Source organism: Herpailurus yagouaroundi, unplaced genomic scaffold, assembly GCF_014898765.1.
Source record: "Herpailurus yagouaroundi ecotype Mexico unplaced genomic scaffold, PumYag 196, whole genome shotgun sequence".
Classification (NCBI taxonomy): Eukaryota; Metazoa; Chordata; class Mammalia; order Carnivora; family Felidae; genus Herpailurus; species Herpailurus yagouaroundi.
In genome coordinates this window covers 16,820,111-16,842,060 of record NW_024412427.1, presented here as the reverse complement: position 1 = coordinate 16,842,060, position 21,950 = coordinate 16,820,111, and the positions used below count along the sequence as shown (strand labels likewise).

Here is a 21,950-nt window from a genome sequence, read left to right as displayed (position 1 = left end):
ACAGAATGGAAGAAAATATTTGCAAATCATATAGCCAGTAGGAACTTGTATCTAGAATTCACAAAGAATTTTACATGTCCATAAGAAAAGACAAATAATGCAATTTAAAAATGGGCAAAGAATTTGAATAGACATTTCTCCAAAGAAGATGCAAATGGCCTGTAAGATGCTCAACTTCATCAGTCATGAGAGAAATGCAAATCAAAACCAGTGAGATACTGTTTCTCACATACTAGAATATCTGCAATCAAAAAACGGACACAGGCATTGATGAGCATGGGGAGAAATCTCAACCTTTTCAGACTTCTAGTGAGAATGGAAAATGGTGCCACTACTTTGGAAAACCCCGTGCCCATTATTCCTCATTCCCACTCCCAGCCCTAGTCAACAGTTAAGCTATTTTTTTTCTCCGTATATTTGCTCTTTTTTGGCCATCTCATATAAATGGTATCATAATAATAAACAGTCTTGAATCTGACTGGTTTTACAGAGCATGCTTTTGAGGCTCATCCATGTCACAGAATATAGTACTCTGCTCCTTTTTGTTGCCTAATAGTATTCCATCATATGGATGTATCACATTTTGTTTATCCATTTGCCAGCTGACAGACACTGGGTTGTTTCCACTTTTGTCTATTATGAATAATGCTGCTATGAGCATTCACTGCAAGTTTTTGGGTAGACATATGTTTTTAATTCTCTTGGGTATATATTGGGCCATATGACAACTCTATGTTTAACTTTTTGAGGAACTGCCAAACGGTTTTCCAAAGTGGCCGCACCATTTTACATTCCTTCCAGCAATGTGTGAGGGTTCCAATTTCTTGAATGTTGTTGAGCATTTTTTCATGTGCTTATTGGCCATTTGTGTATCTTCTTTGGAGAAACGTCTATTTCAATCTTTTGCCCATTTCATAATTGGGTTTTTTTTTTTTTTTTACTGTTGAGTTTTAAGAGTTCTTTATGTATTCTGGACTTTAGACTCTTACCAGATACTGTATATGATTTGCAAATATTTTCTCCCATTCTGTGGGTTGCCATTTCACCTCATATATTCCTGATATTAACAAAAATGCATAGATTTAAATATTTCATGAATTAAACTAGTAGATAAGAAACAGAATTATAGATCCTTTGACCTCTTAGAGAGGAAAAAAGGAACACAGGAAATTTGTTTGGTAGACAAAAAAAAAAAACCAAAAAACTGGTTTCTTATTTTACATTTTCCTGCTCTTTTCCTTGTCTGAGAATGAGTTCTTTATATCCTTTGCCCACTTTTTCTGTTGAGCTTACACATTTTTTTCTTCCTGGAGGACAGAGGTTTACATACTCTGGATGATAATCTCTATACAGCAGATATTTTCCCCCAGCCTATTTCTTGCCTTTTACTGTTACTTAGGGTGGTCTTTCCCTTACAGAAGTCCTCATTGCCCTGTTGTCAGTGGCACCGTGTGTCAGACTCTTGGAGAAGTTCTTACCCACTAACCTCCTGGGGTCTTTGCACCTAACCTCTCCCAGCTGCTCTGGAGGCCCACATCAGAACATTCTTGAGTATTTACTGACAGTCTGAATCAAAGGCCAATTTCTCAGGGTTGATTTCTCAGGACACCCTTCCCAACTCATGGTCTATTCCTTCTTGACCAACCACTGGAAGGAAGGGGGAGGAAGGGAACAGAGGGAGAGGGGGAGGGAGAGCAGGCAGGCAGGCTTAATTTTTCCTCTTCTTGGGACCCTTCCCTCCCCCTTCTCCCTTTTCTTAGAGCACTTCAAGGAAACCTGTTTTTACAAATCCTTTCTCTTCTCCTTTAACATGTATATGTATGTAAACCTTTTCAAAAACCTAAATAAACCTCTTATCAGCACAACAATCAGAGGAATTTTTTCTTAAGGGCCTGGGAGCCATCACTTTGAAATGTAAACATCAAGGAAGCCAGCACCCTACCTCCCTGTCACTTTGGGAATTTAGTCTGGGTGCATTAGTGCCAAACTGTAACCAGCTGCTTGCTATAAACATATAAGTATCCCTATTTAAAAAGGTGAGCTTTCTCAGGGCACCCGGGTGGCTCAGTCGGTTAAGCGTCCGACTTCGGCTCAGGTCATGACCTCACGGTTTGTGAGTTCAAGCCCCGCATCAGGCTCTGTGCTGACAGCTCAGAGCCTGGAGCCTGTTTCAGATTCTGTGTCTCCCTCTCTCTCTGACCCTCCCCCACTCACACTCTGTCTCTCTCTCTCGAGAATAAGTAAACATTTAAAAAAGGTGAGATTTCTCGTGGTTTTTGCAATCTCATTAGTGGATTGCCTCCAAGGTGTACCACTGGCGTACCAGTCTGGTTTAATGCTTATTCAAAATAAGACTATTTTCTTTTTTTTTCCTACATTTGTGAAAAGGAATTTCTGGGTTGGCAGGAAATTTATTTTTCATTTTTCCTCTAACAATTGCCACAATGTGTTTTTCAGTAAAAAGCAAACTAGAACAACGGATATCATATTAATCCTATACAGCATAGTATTTTCTATTTTTTAAGTTTACGTATTTATTTTGAGAGAGAGATAGTGTGAGTGGGGGAGGAACAGAGAGAGAGAGGGAGAGAGGGAGAGAATTCAAGTAGGCTCTGTGCTGGCAGTGCAGAACCTGATGAGGGGCTTGAACTCATGAAACTATGAGATCATGACCTGAGCTTGAGTCACAAGCTCAACTGACTGAGCCACCCCTGCACCCCAGTATTTTCTATCTCTAAAACAGAAATTGGTATGGCTGAAGGTATCTATATTAAACCATTAAAAGTTTTTACCTCTATGAAGAACTGGACCTGAGAAGAGGAATTCCAGTTTTTATTTTATCTACATCTGCAGTATTTATTTTTTTTTATTTATATATGAAATTTATTGTCAAATTGGTTTCCATACAACACCCAGTGCTCATCCCAAAAGGTGCCCTCCTCAATACCCATCACCCACCCTCTCCTCCCTCCCACCCCCCATCAACCCTCAGTTTGCTCTCAGTTCTCAACAGTCTCTTATGCTTTGGCTCTCTCCCACTCTAACCTCTTTTTTTTTTTTTTCCTTCCCCTCCCCCATGGGTTCCTGTTAAGTTTCTCAGGATCCACATAAGAGTGTAACCATATGGTATCTGTCTTTCTCTGTATGGCTTATTTCACTTAGCATCACACTCTCCAGTTCCATCCACGTTGCTACAAAAGGCCATATTTCATTTTTTCTCATTGCCACGTAGTATTCCATAGTGTATATAAACCACAATTTCTTTATCCATTCATCAGTTGATGGACATTTAGGCTCTTTCCATAATTTGGCTATTGTTGAGAGTGCTGCTATGAACATTGGGGTACAAGTGCCCCTATGCATCAGTACTCCTGTGTCCCTTGGATAAATTCCTAGCAGTGCTATTGCTGGGTCATAGGGTAGGTCTATTTTTAATTTTCTGAGGAACCTCCACACTGCTTTCCAGAGCGGCTGCACCAATTTGCATTCCCACCAACAGTGCAAGAGGGTTCCCGTTTCTCCACATCCTCTCCAGCATCTAGAGTCTCCTGATTTGTTCATTTTGGCCACTCTGACTGGCGTGAGGTGATATCTGAGTGTGGTTTTGATTTGTATTTCCCTGATAAGGAGCGACGCTGAACATCTTTTCATGTGCCTGTTGGCCATCCGGATGTCTTCTTTAGAGAAGTGTCTATTCATGTTTTCTGCCCATTTCTTCACTGGGTTATTTGCTTTTCGGGTGTGGAGTTTGGTGAGCTCTTTATAGATTTTGGATACTAGCCCTTTGTCCGATATGTCATTTGCAAATATCTTTTCCCATTCTGTTGGTTGCCTTTTAGTTTTGTTGGTTGTTTCCTTTGCTGTGCAGAAGCTTTTTATCTTCATAAGGTCCCAGTAGTTCATTTTTGCTTTTAATTCCCTTGCCTTTGGGGATGTGTCAAGTAAGAAATTGCTATGGCTGAGGTCAGAGAGGTCTTTTCCTGCTTTCTCCTCTAGGGTTTTGATGGTTTCCTGTCTCACATTCAGGTCCTTTATCCATTTTGAGTTTATTTTTGTGAATGGTGTGAGAAAGTGGTCTAGTTTCAACCTTCTGCATGTTGCTGTCCAGTTCTCCCAGCACCATTTGTTAAAGAGACTGTCTTTTTTCCATTGGATGTTCTTTCCTGCTTTGTCAAAGATGAGTTGGCCATACGTTTGTGGGTCTAGTTCTGGGGTTTCTATTCTATTCCATTGGTCTATGTGTCTGTTTTTGTGCCATGCAGTATTTGTTTATAATGAACATACTTCATTACTTCTGTAGTGAAAGCAAAACACCTCACTTGAACTTCTGTGTTTTCATTGACACTGAAAATATTTTTCAGGGGCACCTGGGTGGCTCGGTCAGTTGTGTCTGACTCTTGATTTCATCTCTGAGAGTCATGATCTCACGACCGTGGGATTGAGTCCCTCGTCAGGCTCTGCGCTGGTGGTGTGGAACCTGCTTGGGATTCTCTCTTCCTTTCTCTCTGACTCTCCCCAGCCTATGCTCACTTGTTCACTCTCTCAAAATAAATTAAAATAAACTTAAAAAAAATCCCAAAACAAAATTAGTTTAAAAAAAAAATATTTTTCATGCAAAACTATTTCTCCTAAACTGATGTTATTTTTTTCCTAAAGGAAATTCATATAAATAACATAGCTTTCAAAGTTTTATTCTTTATAAATAGGCAGCGAAACACTCGATTTTGGGCACTCAAGACAAATTACCTGGACAATGAATGAAAGACCAGTTGTATCTGCTGTCCTCCAGGCACATGCTGGAATTGAGAAGGGGCTGCGGGTAGGAATTTCCCACAGGGGCCTGAGAAGGCATCTTCACTGGTCCTTTATAGGAGCCTTCTATGCATTTCCCTTTGCCAGTATTGCTGGGGTCAGTACACCAGCCGCAGCCTGGCTGCTCCAAGCAATGGCTACAGGTACAGTAGCCTGAACAATTTTCAGCTGTAAGAGGGCACAAGTTACAATTCACTAGCACAATTCACTAGGTTGCTTTGAATTCATTGTATTTAAATTACCCTTTTTAAAAACAATTACCTTTTTTTTTTTAAAACAAACTATTCAACTTCTGTCAGTTAAGACTCCTATTCTAAAGTGACTGTTTAAATGACAATAAATTTAAAGAGCCCAATATCTTGCCCAACACAGAATAGGGACTCCCCCCCCCCCAATCCCAGGATGTTGAGGGAGAAAGGGACCTTAGTGGTCATCTATCAGAGACCATTTATTTCATCAATCAGGGGAGTAAGGTGTGGAGACGTTGCACGGATGAAGCAGTAGGATACTGAAGCTGGGCAAGCTGCTTCTGTGCTCTGTGGTCTATCCCACAGGGCTTGGTTCTGCATGAAGGTTCTCCTCTGGCAGTCTCAGCCTTGTCCCTAAAATGCTCAGGGGCCTACAGCGCGGCCCCACAGCAGGAGCGGCACCCTTTTCACTTACGGGGGCAGCTGCTCATGGTGTACCACTCCATACACTGGCCAAAAGGGAAGGAGGCCACGTAGGCGTTGGAGTCCACGCACTGCTTCATGTTGCTGCACCACATACACTCTGAGCTGCCACTGGTGCACTCTCCACACGCCGTCCGCAAGGCACACGGCGTCCGGCACTGCTTGGCACTGTGGTTCGCTGGGAAGCAAACCCAAGAGAGACACTTAGAGCTCCCACCACGTTGGCTGATATCAAAAAGGCCTGTCAGGGTGGGTTGTGACCCATTAGCGTTGTCACGACATCAATGCAGTGGGCTAACATTAAATGTAGGGGGAAACAGAAAACACAGAGTCACCATGTACTGGTTAGTCAAGTATACTCATACGATTGGGGGGTAAAAAACTTTCTTTTCAAAGAGCCTTAAGGACAGACATGAGGGAACAAGCTAATCTTTCTATAAGAGCAGTGGTTCTAAAGCTCCCTACAAAATATGGGACCCAGGATATTGAAACCCACCTCAACATGAAAACTTGTATCTTTGTGTATTTGGGGGGTAGAAGGAGCACAGCATTCATTAAGTGCACCAAAGCATTCACGACCCAAAAAGGCTGAGAAGCTCCCCTACAGGAAGTTTAGCAACCGTATTTTAAGGGGATTCCTCCAGGGCTATGAGTTCTCTTCTACACCTGTGTACTCTTCAGACAACTTACAGTACCTTGCTAAAATGAGACACTATGTGAATGGAGTCCAGCCTCCCAAAAAGCTCCCACAAAATTCCATCTGCTGTGTGCGTCCCTGCGTCCCTCTGCAGGAATACGACGCTTGTGCGTGCTGCAGAGGCTGCCCCCAGGCCTGCCTTTGGGAAGCTTGACTGTAGCCCAGAGGAGAGACCCCAAGCCCATGGGGAGCCTGAATGCAGCCCAGAGGACAGATCTGAACCTGAGAAGCTACTCAGGGGGTGCTCCTCGGTACTCTCTCACAGCTCTAGCGTGGTTCAGGTTTGCTTCTGCTGTCACGTAACCGCTCTCCTCATTTTTCTGTCTAGTGTCCCTGCAGTGACCTGCTTGCTCTTCTGATCTTTTCTTTGCATTCTTGTTCTCTCTTCCACAGCATTTCTTTGCCAGCACCAAGACATCTGCCTGTCGAAGCAAATTCTCAACACTTTGTGGTCAACACACCAATCAATCTCACTGTAAATGAGAATATTAGGCTCTTTTGAATAGAATTAGTGATTTTTGTTTATGATTATGGCTCATACTACGCAGAGCCAAAGACTATTTCCTTCTGCGTTTAAATTCTGGGTGACACTCTACTTCATATGCTTGAAACCAATACTCCATCTGTTGCTCGTGACTATCTCACACATCTCAGTATTTAACTATGCCTCCTACAGTTTCTCTTTCAGTGAGCTTCCAATGACAATCATTCACTCATATACTTACCAGGCCTTTCGCAGACACTACCATTGAGTGGGTTGATGCAGGTTGCAGCCTTCAAGCCCCGAGTACTGGGTTCTGACAAGATTCCACAGAATCCAGCATCACTGGGCTCAGACGGCATCCACTGTAGCAAACTATTTGTGAATGGGGACATATCTTCCCAGCACCAGTAGGACACATTGATCTTCCGAAGGCCAACCCATGGGGTTAAGGTGAGCTTGGACTGCAGGCAAAAGAGACACAGCTATGTATAAGCAATGTCTTGAACAAAACAGGCTTCTAGATAAAAACCACTACGTTACATATACCCACAGATAAAAGAAAACGTCCCTATCCTGACTGAGCCACGGCAGAGTAGGACAGACTATCATTTTTAATGTTATATATCATCCCTGGCACTTCAATATGACCATTTTACAAAGGACGGAAATATAAGTCAGAGAAGATATAAAAATTTTCATAGAGATTAACAGCAAAGAGGTAATAATAAGTCCCTAAAGTACTATACCCTATGGCAAATGTTACACAGAGATGGCCATCCCCCAACCTCGGTTTAAATGATTACTTATGCATAAAAGCATCTTACCAATATTTATGAAATACTGGTTATATGCTTATCCTTGGATCATTAACTAAGCTTGTGTTGGGGCTTTGGCCAGTTCAGATGATTGAAGATTTGTACTTTCAAGCTGGGGAGTACTGCCTGGCACTGAATTTTCTAGGGAATAATAGGACCTCTGGGAGTCTCTGCCATCTTCTGCTCTATTAAAGTTTTCTTCTTGTTACAATTTAAAACAATTTTTAAGTCGAAGTATATGCTTTAGTCCAGAAATGAAAGATATTCCTAATATTGGCAGTTACAAACAGAATGTACAATGTATTTCCATTTTTGAGAGGAAAAAAATATACGTGCCTGTTAAAGATGTCAAAGAAATAAACATACCCAGAAGCTATTTTTAGTTGTAATAAATGATATTTATTTTGATTTTAATGCTAGCATCTTCTAAATTTCCTTTGCAATATGCATTTTTTAAGGAAAGAAAGCTAATTAAAATTAATACCTTTTAAAAGTCCTTCAATTTCTTCCTCTTTGGCTTCAGGATAGAATTCATAGCAATCAGCATTATACACAAGGCCTCTCTGGATTTGATACCTCGTGAGGCCCGGCCACAGGACGTCCCTTCCCCCTAGCCCGCAGCCAGCCATGCAAACATACCTGCAGCTCACCCCTCGATCTCTACATCTTGCATGTGGCGGTACAATATAAAGATGGTGTTTCCCTCTCCACCTTCCCAACTCTCTCATCTTCAGAGATTACCTCTCTGGCTGTCTATCAGCCAGCCTCTGCCCTGCAGGCTAGGTCCAGCGCTCGCTCTCGTTCTTCCGTGCAAGCCTGGGATTTAGGTTTAGACTCACACCTATGGAAGCACATTTCACTACAGTTGTCTTTTCACCTGTCAGTCTCACCACAAGACTGTGAATTCCTGTTGTACAAATGTGTTCCCAGCAGACCTGGGAGCTATGCAGAACCTTCTGGAGCCAGAAAACTGGAGGAAGAGGGAAAAGGTACCAGAAGATATATCTGTGGTCAGCTGGCAGAGCAGGACCCTTCTAGCCAGGTGTTCTTTCAAGGACATTGACCTGGGGGTCACTGGTAATGTGGAAAGCTGTAAGCCATCAATTCTCTGAGGGAGTGACTACAGGTAAGACCGGCCAACAGCCAAGGACAGAACAGAGGAAGAGGCCCATTTCTGGGGCTGAGGAAAAGAGAAACAAATCTCTGATGGAGATTATGGAATGTGAAAAACCCTTCAAAATATCATAAAACATAAAATGTGGCCATAGTGTTCCCTGAGGTAACCACATTTATAATGTATTGCCAGTGTCTGAATTGTCCATGCCATACCAAAGCTGCACTGGAAAAAAGACCAACTGGAGAAAAGTAAAATACTATAGGGCCCCTCCCACCAGTCACACAGCAGGTGGTATACAGAGGCCAATGTAACCAGAACCCAGACCACACTTTCCATGTTTTTCCCTGAAGGAGGTTGCACCCAACAAAGTGCTGCTCATCCCTCTCTAGACAAAATGTGTTTGTAGAGTATCAACTACAGGCCACCTGAGGGCACTGGGAGGACAGGAAGAGAACTTGGGGCTTTCTGGGCTCAGAAACGTTTGATAAGAAGGTGCCCTCTCCTTTGGAGCTGGTCAGACCTAAGGAAGACCCAACAGTTCTTAGGGTGATTACCATTAAATATTACACACTGTAACAATACCTGAAACCTGACAGACTCCAGCGGCTTCCTTCAACCTAGCTGATCGGTAGTGACATCCCCTTTCCCTCTCCCCCAGCAGAACCCAGAAGCCAGGATGAAAGCATCAGCTGATGTCACAAGGATATGTGACACACGGCGCTACTCAATATACGTGTAATTATCCCTTTGTCTTACAATCTAATAGATATGACTTACAAAGTGTGAACAATTTTAAGGTAAGAAGAAAGCATCAAAGGAAGAGCATCTGATCGTGCCAATCCAGTCTCTCAGTATACTCACACACTAGCACTCCGCGTGCCAAACACATCACAGGGAAGCTGTGTTCGTGCTCTCAGTGGAAGGGTGGGTGGTAGAAATTTAAGTTCTGAGGATGTTAACTCACCATGCTCTGTGATGACTGCATTATTCGCAGCTGCTTAAGGACAAATTCTACCTTCTTCTGGGTTGTAAGAGAAGCCAAAAAGGCATTGTGGTTCCTACAGGACAATTTAGCATTGTCATAATTCTCCTTGGCAGTGGTAATTTTCAAACACGAGTTTCCGACCAAATGCCAGCCAATGCCACAGATATTTTCTTTTGTAAAGTGGGGGAAAAAGAAAAAAAAGAGTTTTAGAAACCACATAAAACCACATTACCAGTTTGAATCACCAGAAACCTAGAAGGTTTTTGCAATTTGAATTCCACAGTACTTCACTAGGATATGGTGACGGCATCCAACCCATCACTAAGGACCAATACAGAATAGAAGAAAGTTAGACTTCACCAGTCCTATTTCCTAGATCTCAAGAGGCATACTCTAAGGTCGACTCTCTATATCTTGGAAGAAAAAAATCTTAGGTGCCAGTGCTCAATTTCTAAACTCCTTTTTGACGAACAATTAGAAACAAGACTAAAATCCTAAGTGAAGAGCAGAAAAATAAATATGCACAATGGAAGGATGGGGAAGAAAACTGTGGAGTGTGGAAATGAGTTGGTGAGTGAGTAAGACTACAGTCTTCAAAAGCTGCACTATTTTCACATCAAGTGGAAAGGGCACAAATCAAGGGCACAAAACGTCCCCAAAGTAAGGTGGAAAGATCCTTTTCAGGAAAAAACAAAACAAAACAAAACAAAACAACAACAAACCCAAAGTGATACAGCTGCAGCACATGAGGCAAGATGGGAATCTACTTCTGCAGTCACCCTGAACCCACCCAGTTCAGCTCTGTGCCCTGCCCCTCAGAAGCTCTGCATGCTTCCTAAAAGGGCACAGCAAAGCAACCTTGCCAGAAGTAAGTTCCCTGAAGAATGCCACCAACAATGCCCGTTACCAGTCAGTGAGGTAAGTGGAAGGTGCCATGGGAAAGGGTTCATTGAAGAGCAGATAAAGACTTGTTCTTGCAGGGTGCCTGGGTGGCTCAGTCGGTTAAGTGCCTGACTTCAACTCAGGTCATGATCTTGCAGTCTGTGAGTTCGAGCCCCACATCAAGCTCTGTGCTGATAGCTCAGAGCCTGGAGCCTGCTTCGGATTCTGTGTCTCCCCACCCCTCTCTGCACCTCCCAACCCCACTTACACTCTGTCTCTCTCAAAAGTAATAAACGTTAAAAAAATTTAAAAAAAAAAAAAAAAAAAGACTTGTTCTTCCAAGTGTGGCATCAGTGTCACTACTCGTTAAAATCTAGATTCTAGAGCCCCACCCCGATGTGTATGAGAATCTGATTTCTGACAAAATCCCCTGCAGTGCACTGAAGTTTGAGATGCTATGAGATAAAGAACGAGAAGCTCACACTCATGCAAGATGAATCAAGTACTTCCAAAGGACATTCAAAAGGGGCCAGGCAGACCCTGTTGCCCTGGGCATGCTTCAGCTGCTGCACAGAACCACAGATGTACCCCTTTTGGGAAATCGTGGTTGAGCAAATGCATCATAGAACTTCTGTCGTGGCTGGCCAGCCTGAGGCCCTCAACTCTTCATTCCAAACCTTAGAGGCCATAAATTGAGATATTCAGGACTGGAGATCACCCCAGGAGGTGCTGCTGATAAAGGCATCTCTCTTCCTTCTTGTCAGAAGGTGCTGACAATCTAATCCCAGTTTTCAGGAAGAACTATTCATAAAGTGCCCCTCAGACTGACTGGCTGCCAAAATTGCTGCATTCTATTGCCAGGTGACCACAACAGAGGCGAGCAGAGACAATGCGGCAGGCTCGAAGATACGGAGCCAAACCGTCATTCCATTCCCCAGAGCAGCAGATGATGCTTTACTTTATCTCAAAGCACAGTACGAGCAAATGCTTAAGAACTGTATTTTCATTAAAAAAAATAACCACAATTATGGTACGGTGGATGAATGGTTAAAATGAGTTTGTTTCCTCTGCTGGGTTCAATCTGGGCTGCACAGTATGGGGGGCGTGTGTGTGACGTCTCTGGACCCATGCACATCAAGATGCCCCTACAAGGCCTACCAGGCAGGGCGATGCACTCCTGATTCCGGGGCTCCCACTGGCAGTTCTGGTCCAGGGCACAGCTCCTACAGCTGGTCTTCTTGTTACAGTAGTACATGGGGTTATCCTTGGGGCAATTCTCATATCTGGAAATGGAGATCTAGAACACAGTGGACAAAAGCTTTTCTCTTAATCCCCGGCCAGAACTCATGGTGAGGACAAACAGGATGTTAAAATCAACAAAATTTTAACTGAGGAAGCAAACTGCAAATAAACACACAAATAAGATGCAGATGAATCAGGCCTGCAATGGAAATAGGGTGCTGAAATCTTCCGCACAAGGACATGCCTTGACCCAGGAAGGAGGCAAGGTGCTCTATTTTATTTTTTATTTTTATTTTTTTATTTTTGGGACAGAGAGAGACAGAGCATGAACGGGGGAAGGGCAGAGAGAGAGGGAGACACAGAATCGGAAGCAGGCTCCAGGCTCTGAGCCATCAGCCCAGAGCCCGACGCGGGGCTCGAACTCACGGACCGCGAGATCGTGACCTGGCTGAAGTCGGACGCTTAACCGACTGCGCCACCCAGGCGCCCCAAGGTGCTCTGTTTTAAACACCACTCTTCTACCTGCTCATTTGTGAAATGGCGGCGTTCAACCCACTGCTTTTCAAAAGCCTCCCAAGCAATTTAAAACTTTCATATTTTATGAACTGCTTTGTGGAATAAACTGTCAAAAACTATAGAAGCTGAGTCATTCTATTATTTTTTTGCCCTAGAACCTAAAAAAGGAGATTCTGCAAAGTCGCCTGACTCAAGTTCTTCAGTCTCAAGTTCTAAAACTTGCTCCCAAAAGCTTGCACAGGTAGAGTGAGCTCACACACACCAAACATCTAGCGCTCAGCTACAGTCATGCCTCTAAGGAGTAGGGAGTACACAGAAGAATAGTCCTGCTCTGTTCTAAAACACTACACATCAACCCTTGCGGCCAGCAGGACCTTTGAAATTATGATGCACATAGCAGCCCTTCCTAAAAGAAAACCTAAGCAATATAATAAAATCCAAATCCACACCAAAGGTTTTAAAAATAAGTCTGGGCCAGTATTTGTACCATACACACTACAGTCTTACACCTGACCCCCCCCACCCCGGGGACCCTTTCATCCTCTGAAATCCTTGAGAAACGGCCCCTGACCTGGCCTTCCGTGCAGCTGTGGTTCACAGGGACACAATGGTCATTGCACCAGTGGCAGTCGTTGGTGTTGGCTGTGCAGCTGTAACAATCAGTGTGCTGGTCGCATCTGTCATGGTCAAGAGCTACGAAAAGAAGAAAAATTCATCAACTGTGACAGCTCCTCCTCAGAAAAATCTGAGACTAAGGTTTTTAAAAAATGTTAACAAGGGATGGGAAGTAAAATAAGTAAAACGGGCAGGAAAATATACTGGTGTGCTCAGGTTAAAAGAATATTTAGAAATAAGTAAGAAGTTTAAAGAAACACTCTTTTGTAAGCCCCCTACTCCCATAGAAAGTACACAGAGGGGGAAAAACAAAGATATATTCATTTCATTCAACGATAATGAGATATAATGGAAGCAGGTCAGGTTCACTGAATACTTTTTTTCCCCCGAGAAAAAAAGCAGCTAGCAATAGAATGAACACCAAGAGCTGTCGAGGACCCAAACAAAGTAACGTCACAGACCAAACCACTCCTCCTAGCTGTAAATGCAAGGCTAATCTGGGCACAGGAAGCAGGCAGCACCACAGAAGCCCAAAGGAGGCACCAGGCTGAGATACATTCGTACGCATGTATGTAAATCTAAGAGTGTTAAGTTTGAGATCTTCTGGGCTACTACAGACCTGCTGCATCTCCTGTGGACCCCTGACAGGCCAAGGTCAGCAACAAAAGAGAGCCCATACAACCATGCTGCTTCATCTGTTGATCCACTTGTGAACATGGCACATGATGGAACCCATGCACAAGACAAGACAGGGCCCACCCCCACGAAGCATGCTCCTTGGGTTGCTGATGTCCTCCTCTGGTCATCGCCCCATGGACTGGGCCCACACAGAAAGAAGAGTGACCAGGGATATGACATCTGAGATAAGTTCACAGCAAAGGGATTCATACTGAACCATCTAAGGTAATTAAATATTATTTTCTATAATCATGTACATTTAATTTGAACTTTTAAAACCTGGATTAAAAAAAAAACCCAATTTCACAGATTTTATCCCTTTGAACCCTACCAGGTTCTGGTCCTCTCTGTTCTTCAGCGCTCACTGGGAAGTTGCCTGGGTGTCCTTTTTGAGGATTTATACTCATCTTAATTTCAAGCATTCCAGAACAGTAAAAGCTGACTCTATCCACCATAACCCTCATGGTAACATGCTACACCAACTCTAACAGTTAAGAAATTCAGTCAACATTCTTTAAATTAATTGAAGTGAACAAATACTTTGCAGAGACATTTTTCTTACTTTTAAAGGTAGGATATTACCTCACTTTATTACAGATATTATCTCACTGTATTACACTGTGCTGTAAGCCAGAGCAAAACCATAAGAAGCTAAGTAGACAAGATGAAGAAAACCTGGAAAACATAAGGGGTGGTTCTAAAAGCTAGGACCACTGGTCATCCTCAGCAACTCTCTTGCCTTGCTATCATTGCTGTGCCCAACTAGAGAAGCTACAAAAGAGTACTCTGCAAAGAGAGCAACTCTACCTCTATCCACTAGAACAATCTACTCCAACATAGCTTTTCTGGGTTGCCCCTCTTAATCTCATCCTTCACATCAGAACTGCATAATCCAATATGGTAGCCACTAGCCTCATGTAATTTTTAAAAAATTTTTTTAAATGTTTATTTCTGAGACAGAGAGAAACAGGGCATGAGTGGGGGAGGGGCAGAGAGAGAGGGAGACACAGAATCCAAAGCAGGCTCCAGGCTCTGAGCTGTCAGCACAGAGCCCGACACAGGGCTCGAACTCACAAACTGCGAGTTCGTGACCTGGGCCAAAGTCGGACGCTTAACCTACTGAGCCACCCAGGGGCCCTTGTAATTTTTTAATTTAAGTTAACTAAAGTTTAAAATTCAATTCTTTGGTCTCACCAGTCTCATTTGAAGTGTCTCATATAGCCACATGTGACTAGTAGCTCCCATACTGAGACAATGCACATATAATATACTTTCATCATCACAAAAAGGTTCTCCTGGATTGCATTGCCTGAAACCAACTGCTAGGTTCAGGAGTTAGTATACAAAAATCTATGCAATGCTAAGGTTTTGTCTCCATCACTCATGGCTTCTAGGAGCCATGTGGCATGATCCCATCTATTGTAAAAATGTTTAGAAACCAATTTTTAACACCCATAAGCCTTTGCTCCAGTTATTACCAAATAATTCTGGATAATAAAATGAAGATAAAAAATTAATATATCCTAAGTGCTTCCACGATTCAGACAAAATGAGATTTCAAATTAATTAAATTTTAAGAAAAGGATAAAAACATACTTCCTTTGGAAAAACATTCTGATTTTAACTTTTCTTCTTGTGCTTCAGTTGCCAACTCCCAGGAGATGCACTGAGATGACCCTGTGTCCCACACACACCGGATGCCAGGCCCTGCCGCTAGACAAGCAGCTTCACTCCGGTGTGCTTCACACTGTTCCGAGGTGAATACCAGGATGTCACTGAGGAGGAGACTATTGAAACCACCAAATACATACATGGTGCTACAGGGAGAAAAAAAAAAAAGGAGAGGCGTAGTTTACTGAAAGCTTCTATAAACAAATGCATGAAATGCTTCTTACAATCCTTAGACAAAATGTCCCCAAATGCCCATCAATTCGGGATGTGATGTGAATAAACAATGGTATATCCACACAATGAAACAGCAGTCGGTAGATGTAAAAAGGAATGAGCACGATTTCTACATACTGCTATGGAGTGATCTTCAGGATATATTGCTATGTGAAAAAAAAGGAAATGCAGGGAAAAGTATATATTGTATGTTACCATTTATCTAGTGAGGGGAGGGGAAAAAGGAAATCAAACACACACAGACACACATGCACACAAACACCACTTTTCATTTTAAAAACAAGAACAACAAAGCTTTTCTTTGAAAAAAATTTTTAATGTTTATTTTTGAGAGACAGACAGAGAGAAGTGCAAGTGGGGGAGGGGCAGAGAGAGAGGGAGACAGGATCTGAAGTGGGCTCTGGGCTGACAGCAGAGAGCCTGATGTGGGGCTTGAACTCATGAACCATGAAACCATGACCTGAGTCAAAGTGGGACACTTAACCCACAGAGCCAGCCAGGCAGTCCAACAAAGCGTCTCTTTGACTTATCTTCTTAAAAGGGTAGGACCAACTTAGTAGCAATGAATATCACTGGTATTTAGATTGTGGTATCTAAAAACCATTCTCTCCCCTACCACTTAAAAAACAAAGACAAAACATAAAACCCTAGGACTCTTTAGAGGCAACCCCTAGTAAGTCAGGTTTAAAAATACAAACAAGGGGAAAAAAAAAAAAAAACAACTAGGCAGAAAAATCAGCAGTGGTACACTGGGGGAGAAAGACTGTACTGAATCAGTCTAGACAGGACACTAAACAAACAGCAACAACCCACAGTGGTGAAGGTGGGGAAATCAGAATCCACATCTGATATTACCTAAAATGTTTCCGTTTCAATAAAATGTTACAATATATGCAAAAAAAAAAAAAAAACAAAACACCAAGAATGTGAACCAAATAGAGGAAGCAAAACAGTCCATCAAAACGGTCTCTGGGATGGCCCACACGTTGGACTCAAGAGACAAAGGCTTCAAATCAGCTATTACAAATATATTCAAAGAAAACTGTCTGAAGAATTAAGTCAAAATAGGATATGAGCGACTCAACAGGTAAAGAATACCCATAAAGAGATACAAATTATAAGGAACAGTTAAAAGGAAGTTCTGGAGTTGAAAAGTACAGTAAGTGAAATGAAAAATTCACTAGAGGGACTCAGCTGACTTGACCTGGCAGAGGAAAGAAACAGTGAATTTAAAAATACATCAATAGTACCATAAGGGACTCTTAAATACAGAGAACAAACGGAGGGCTGCTGGAGGGGAGGTGGATGGGGGGATGGGCTAAATGGGTGATGGCCATTAAGGAGGGCACTTGTTGGGATGAGCACTGGGTGTTATATGTAAGTGATGAATCACTAAATTCTATTCCTGAAATCATTATTATACTATATGTTAACTAATTTGGATTTAAATAAAATCCAAAAATTAAAAAAAGATATATTAATAACGATTATATAATCTGAAGAAGAAAAATTTTTTAAATCAAAGAAAACGAAAAGAGCATCAGAGACTTGTGGGAAACTATCAAGCATCATACATAAGCATAATGGGAGTCCCAGAAAGAAAAGAGAGAGAACAGAAAACACATTAAAAAAAATAATGGTTGAAAACTCCCCAGATTTGATGAAAATTATTAATCTATACATCCATAAAATTCAACAAACTCCAAGTAGGATAATCGCAAAAAGATCCATACTTACACACATTATAATTAAAAACTGCTGAGGGAAGGTGGGCAGGGAATGGGCTAAATGGGTGATGAGTACTAGGAGGGTGCTTGTTGTGTTGAGTCCTGGATGTTATATGTAAGTGATGAATCACTAAATTCTACTCCTGAAAACAAATTAACTAATTAATTAATTAATAAAAACTGCTAAAAAACCCAAACAAAGAGAAACTCTTGAAAGCAATAAAAGTAGGATAACTCATCACATACAAGAGAATCACACTAAGATTAATGGCTAAGACACAATGGAAGCCAGAAGGCAGAGGACTGAAATATTCAAAGTACAGAAAGTAAAAAGCGTCAAATAACATTTTTTTAACTAACAAAACTATCCTTCCACAATGAAATTGAAATAAAGACATCCCCAGATAAACAAAGACTAAGAAAATTCTTTGCTGGCAGGACTGCCTTACTGAGAAAGGGTAAAGTAACAGTAATAGTTGAAGACTTCAACATCTCACTCTTAATAATGAGAAAACAACTAGGCATAAAATCAACAAGGCTACACAACACTTGAACAACATTATCAACCAATTTGACTTAACTGACAACTATGGAACACTCCACCCAAATAGAATAACACATATATTCTTTTCAAGGGCACAGGGAACATTCTCCAGAATAGACCATATATGCTAGACCATAAAAAAACTCAGTAAATATTTGCGTTTTTCCCCCCACTCCCTTCAATAAGTGTTTTTTTTTTTTAAGAAATCTTCAAAATATGTTCTCTAATCCCCAAAATGGAATTAAATTAGAAATCAACAGGCAGAAAGTCTGTGAACTCTACAAATATCTGAAAAACAAACAACATATTCTGAATAATCTATGGGTTAAAGAAGAAATCACAAGGGAAATTAGAGAATATTTTTAACTAAATAAAAACAAAAATATGCCATTTTAAAAGTTTATGGGATGGGATTAAAGTAGTGCTTACAGACAAACTTACAGCTTTAAACACATACATTGGGGGAAAAAGGATCTAAAATCAATAACCTTAAGAAACTAGAAAAAGAAAAACAAACTAAACCCAAAGCAATCAGAAGGGAGAAAATGATATCGAAAAAAACAATAAAGTATATACAAAAAAAACAGAGAAAAATAAATGAAATCAATAGTTTGTTCTTTAAAAAATCAACAAAATTGACAACGCGTTAGAATGACCAAGAACATAGACGGAAAATAAATTAACAAAATTAGGAATGACGAAGGGACATCATTGTTGACTTTATAAAGATTAAAAAGCATATAAAGAAATACTATGAACTTTTATGCCAACAAATTAGACAAGTCAAATGCAACAAATTCCTAGTAAGACTTACTACTGAAAGTGACTCATTCTTCAAAAAATTAAAAAGTAGAGCTACAACATGATTCAGCAATTCCACTTCTGGGTATATACCCCAAAGAAAGAAAGCTAGACTATCAACAACAGCCAAAGTGTGGAAAGAGCCCAAATGTCCATCGATGGGTGAATGGATAAAGAAGATGTGGTATATACATACAATGGAGTATTACTCGGCAACCAAAAAGAATGAAATCTTGCCATTTGCAACTACGTGGATGGAACTAGAGGGTATAATGCTAAGCGGAATTAGAGAAAGACAAATATCATATGACTTCACTCATATGAGGACTTTAAGATACAAAACAGATGAACATAAGGGAAGGAAAGGAAAAATCATGTAAGAACAGGGAGGGGGACAAAACTTAAGAGACTCTTAAATATGGAGAACAAAGGGGCGCCTGGGTGGCGGCAGTCGGTTAAGCGTCCGACTTCAGCCAGGTCACGATCTCGCGGTCCGTGAGTTCGAGCCCCGCGTTGGGCTCTGGGCTGATGGCTCAGAGCCTGGAGCCTGTTTCCGATTCTGTGTCTCCCTCTCTCTCTGCCCCTCGCCCGTTCATGCTCTGTCTCTCTCTGTCCCAAAAATAAATAAACGTTGGAAAAAAAAATTTTTAAATATGGAGAACAAACAGAGGGTTACTGGAGGGGTTGTGGGACGGGGGGTGGGCTAAATGGGTAAGGGGCACTAAGGAATCTACTCCTGAAATCATTGTTGCACTATATGCTAACTAACTTGGATGTAAATTTAAAACAATAAATTTAAAAAAAATAACTGAAAGCTACGACTCAAATACATATTTGTACATCCATGTTTACAGCAGCATTATTTGCAACAGGCAAAGTTTGAAGCAAACCAAGTGTCTACTGATAAACAGAATGTGGAATATATGCACAAGGGAATATTTATTATTCAGCCTTAAAAAGGAAAGAAATTCTGACACATGTACAGCATGGATGAATGAACCCTGATGATATTCTGCTAAGTGAAATAAGCTAGCCACAACAATACAAACACTGTATGATTCCAACTAAAGGTACCCAAAGGAGTTAAATTCACAGAGACAGAAAGGAGAATGCTGGTTGCCAAAGACAGGGGGCAGAGCAGAATGAGGAGTTACTGTTTAATGGGGAGAGAGTTTCAATTGTGCATGATGAAAAAGTTCAGGAGATGAATGGCAGTGAGGTTACACACAATATGAACACACCTAGTGCCACTAAACCATACGCTTAAAACTGGTTAAGATGGTAAATCTTACATTATGAAAATTTTATCACAATTAAAAAAAAAAAGCTAAAGAAACTGCTTAATAAAAAATAGAAAATCTGAATAGATAAACGTACCACAAGTAAAGAGACTGGATTACCAATTAAAAATCTTCCCACGAAGAAAAGCCCAGGCCCAGATGAATTCTACCAAGTTCCTGATGAATTCTATCAAACATCAAACATGTAAAGTAGTAATGCCAATCCTTTATGAACTCTTCCAGAAAATAAAGGGGGAAAGAATACCTCTCAATTTATTCTGTCCAGTATTAATCAGACAAATATGTCATAAAAAAACATAAAACGGAGCAATATCCCTCATGAATAAAGACAGGGGACATTTTTGAACAAGGACGTTTGTGGGTGATGGATATGCTGTCTTGATTGTGGTGATGATTTTACAAGTGTATACTTATGTCAAAATTTATCAAACTATAGACTTTTATTATATTCAATTTGTTGTGTATATCAGCTCCTGTTGTTGATATACATAACAGGCCATATATGCAGAATCACACCTATTCTGTGTGATTAACACAGAATAAAGCTGTTTAACAGGCCATATATGCAGAATCACACCTATTCAAAATAAAAGCAGTTGTGTAACAGCTTCAGGGAAAGTTCTTAAATGCTATCATGGAAGGCCAATGCCAGCAAATGATGCAGTCTGTATCACAAAGTATACTGGGCCATATCTGTCACATACATGGTATCTCTCTTGTGTGATGTGTGCTGGTACATCCTCAATCCTGCCATCCACTGTGCCAGATCAGAACCTGAAGAAAGAGTTAGGTTGGGGACTGTATAGACAGGAGACACAGCACTATCCTTAAATATAATAATCTCCTGCAAAAATCTGAAGAACAGAAACAAGATCAATCAGCAGAAGACAGAAGACAGAAGACAGAAGTCGATTCCAGGTAATATAAAGGAGAACCCGCTAGTAACTGGCGTCTGCAGAAAAGGAAGGAGCTTCCTTCTTAGGTGAGTTTTCCATCCCTGGACATGTTTAAAGGGGATGCCTGCATTAAGTGGAAGTTTCGAGCAGGTAACTTCCAGAACTCTTCCAACTCCAAGATCCTACAACGTGCCAGGAAGTTTAGAACTAACCCACAATGACGTGTCGAGTAATTTACTCTCACTTGCCTCAATTTCCTTCAAATTAACACAAGACTAGTTTACTAAAGCATAAAGATTTTGTGGCTCTCTTATGTATTTGCCATATATTATATTTAAAAATTGACACATTTCACTTACCGAAAATGAGCCTCACATTTAATTTTTAATCTCATTATTGGATTAGTATCGCATTAAGCAGTCTGGATTCAACTAGTCAATCTGCTGCTTCAACCAAATAAGCTCCATCCCCCTCCTGGTGCAGCTGGTGTTTTCAGCAACTCTGAATCCATGTGGTCACACGTTGGCTATGGGAGGTACGCAGAGCCCTTCAAAAAGGCCTGGAGCCGGAAAAAGGTGCAGCGGCATCTACGCAGCCTCGGTGCCTCAGAACCAGCTCTTCTTCCCACCTCCCTCACAAAAGCCACGAAAACAACAACTTAAGTGAGGCACAGCTCACCCAACGCTGCTCATCAGTTAAGAAAAACCACCACTTGGAATACGGGATACGAAGAAATGATATGAATCCAAGTTTCTCTTTGAGTAAATTCTTTCTCTCACAAGATTAAACTAGCCGTGGCCTCTCTCGTCATCCGCTGCCCTCCCCCAACCCGGCCCCACATGCACAGATTTTTCACATACAGGCCCAAACATACCACTGGAATTACACAAAAATGAAAACCTTATTATAACCCAGGCAAGCCATTCCTAATTCTGATTCGTGGTTAAATTCTATCGTATGGTAAACTATCAACTTCTCTGAGTTTGTATAAAACCAAAGAATGTTTTAATAGAAGATCCATTTATCTGCTAGTTACCATCACTGTACTAACAGCTGTCACGATTTAGCAAATGCCTATTATGTGTCAAATCCTGTGCCAGGAGAACCAGGGGCACGAAGATGAATAAAGCAGAGGCCCAGACACCCGTAGGCAAGAGGACGACAAAATGGCCCTGCGGCTTTTCAGATGAAAGCATCAGGAGGCATACACTAGAAAACTTCAGGGTTTTCCTACACTGATAAAGTACAAGCTTACAATTTAA

The 21,950-nt window shown here is 41.3% G+C and overlaps 1 protein-coding gene across 5 annotated transcripts in view; it reads right to left on the bottom strand.

Annotated features, from left to right (window-relative positions):
* ATRN (attractin) overlaps positions 1-21,950 on the bottom strand; it is a 163,663-nt gene that overhangs the window by 69,971 nt on the left and 71,742 nt on the right. For all 5 annotated transcript variants that reach the window (XM_040447564.1, XM_040447569.1, XM_040447565.1 and 2 more), the window contains exons 12-18: positions 15,111-15,331; positions 12,793-12,914; positions 11,622-11,760; positions 9,561-9,751; positions 6,906-7,125; positions 5,476-5,661; positions 4,747-4,980 (exon numbers count right to left, since the gene is read on the bottom strand). In XM_040447564.1, coding sequence (XP_040303498.1) covers positions 4,747-4,980; positions 5,476-5,661; positions 6,906-7,125; positions 9,561-9,751; positions 11,622-11,760; positions 12,793-12,914; positions 15,111-15,331 — 1,313 coding nt within the window. The remainder of the gene's footprint in view (positions 1-4,746; positions 4,981-5,475; positions 5,662-6,905; positions 7,126-9,560; positions 9,752-11,621; positions 11,761-12,792; positions 12,915-15,110; positions 15,332-21,950) is intronic.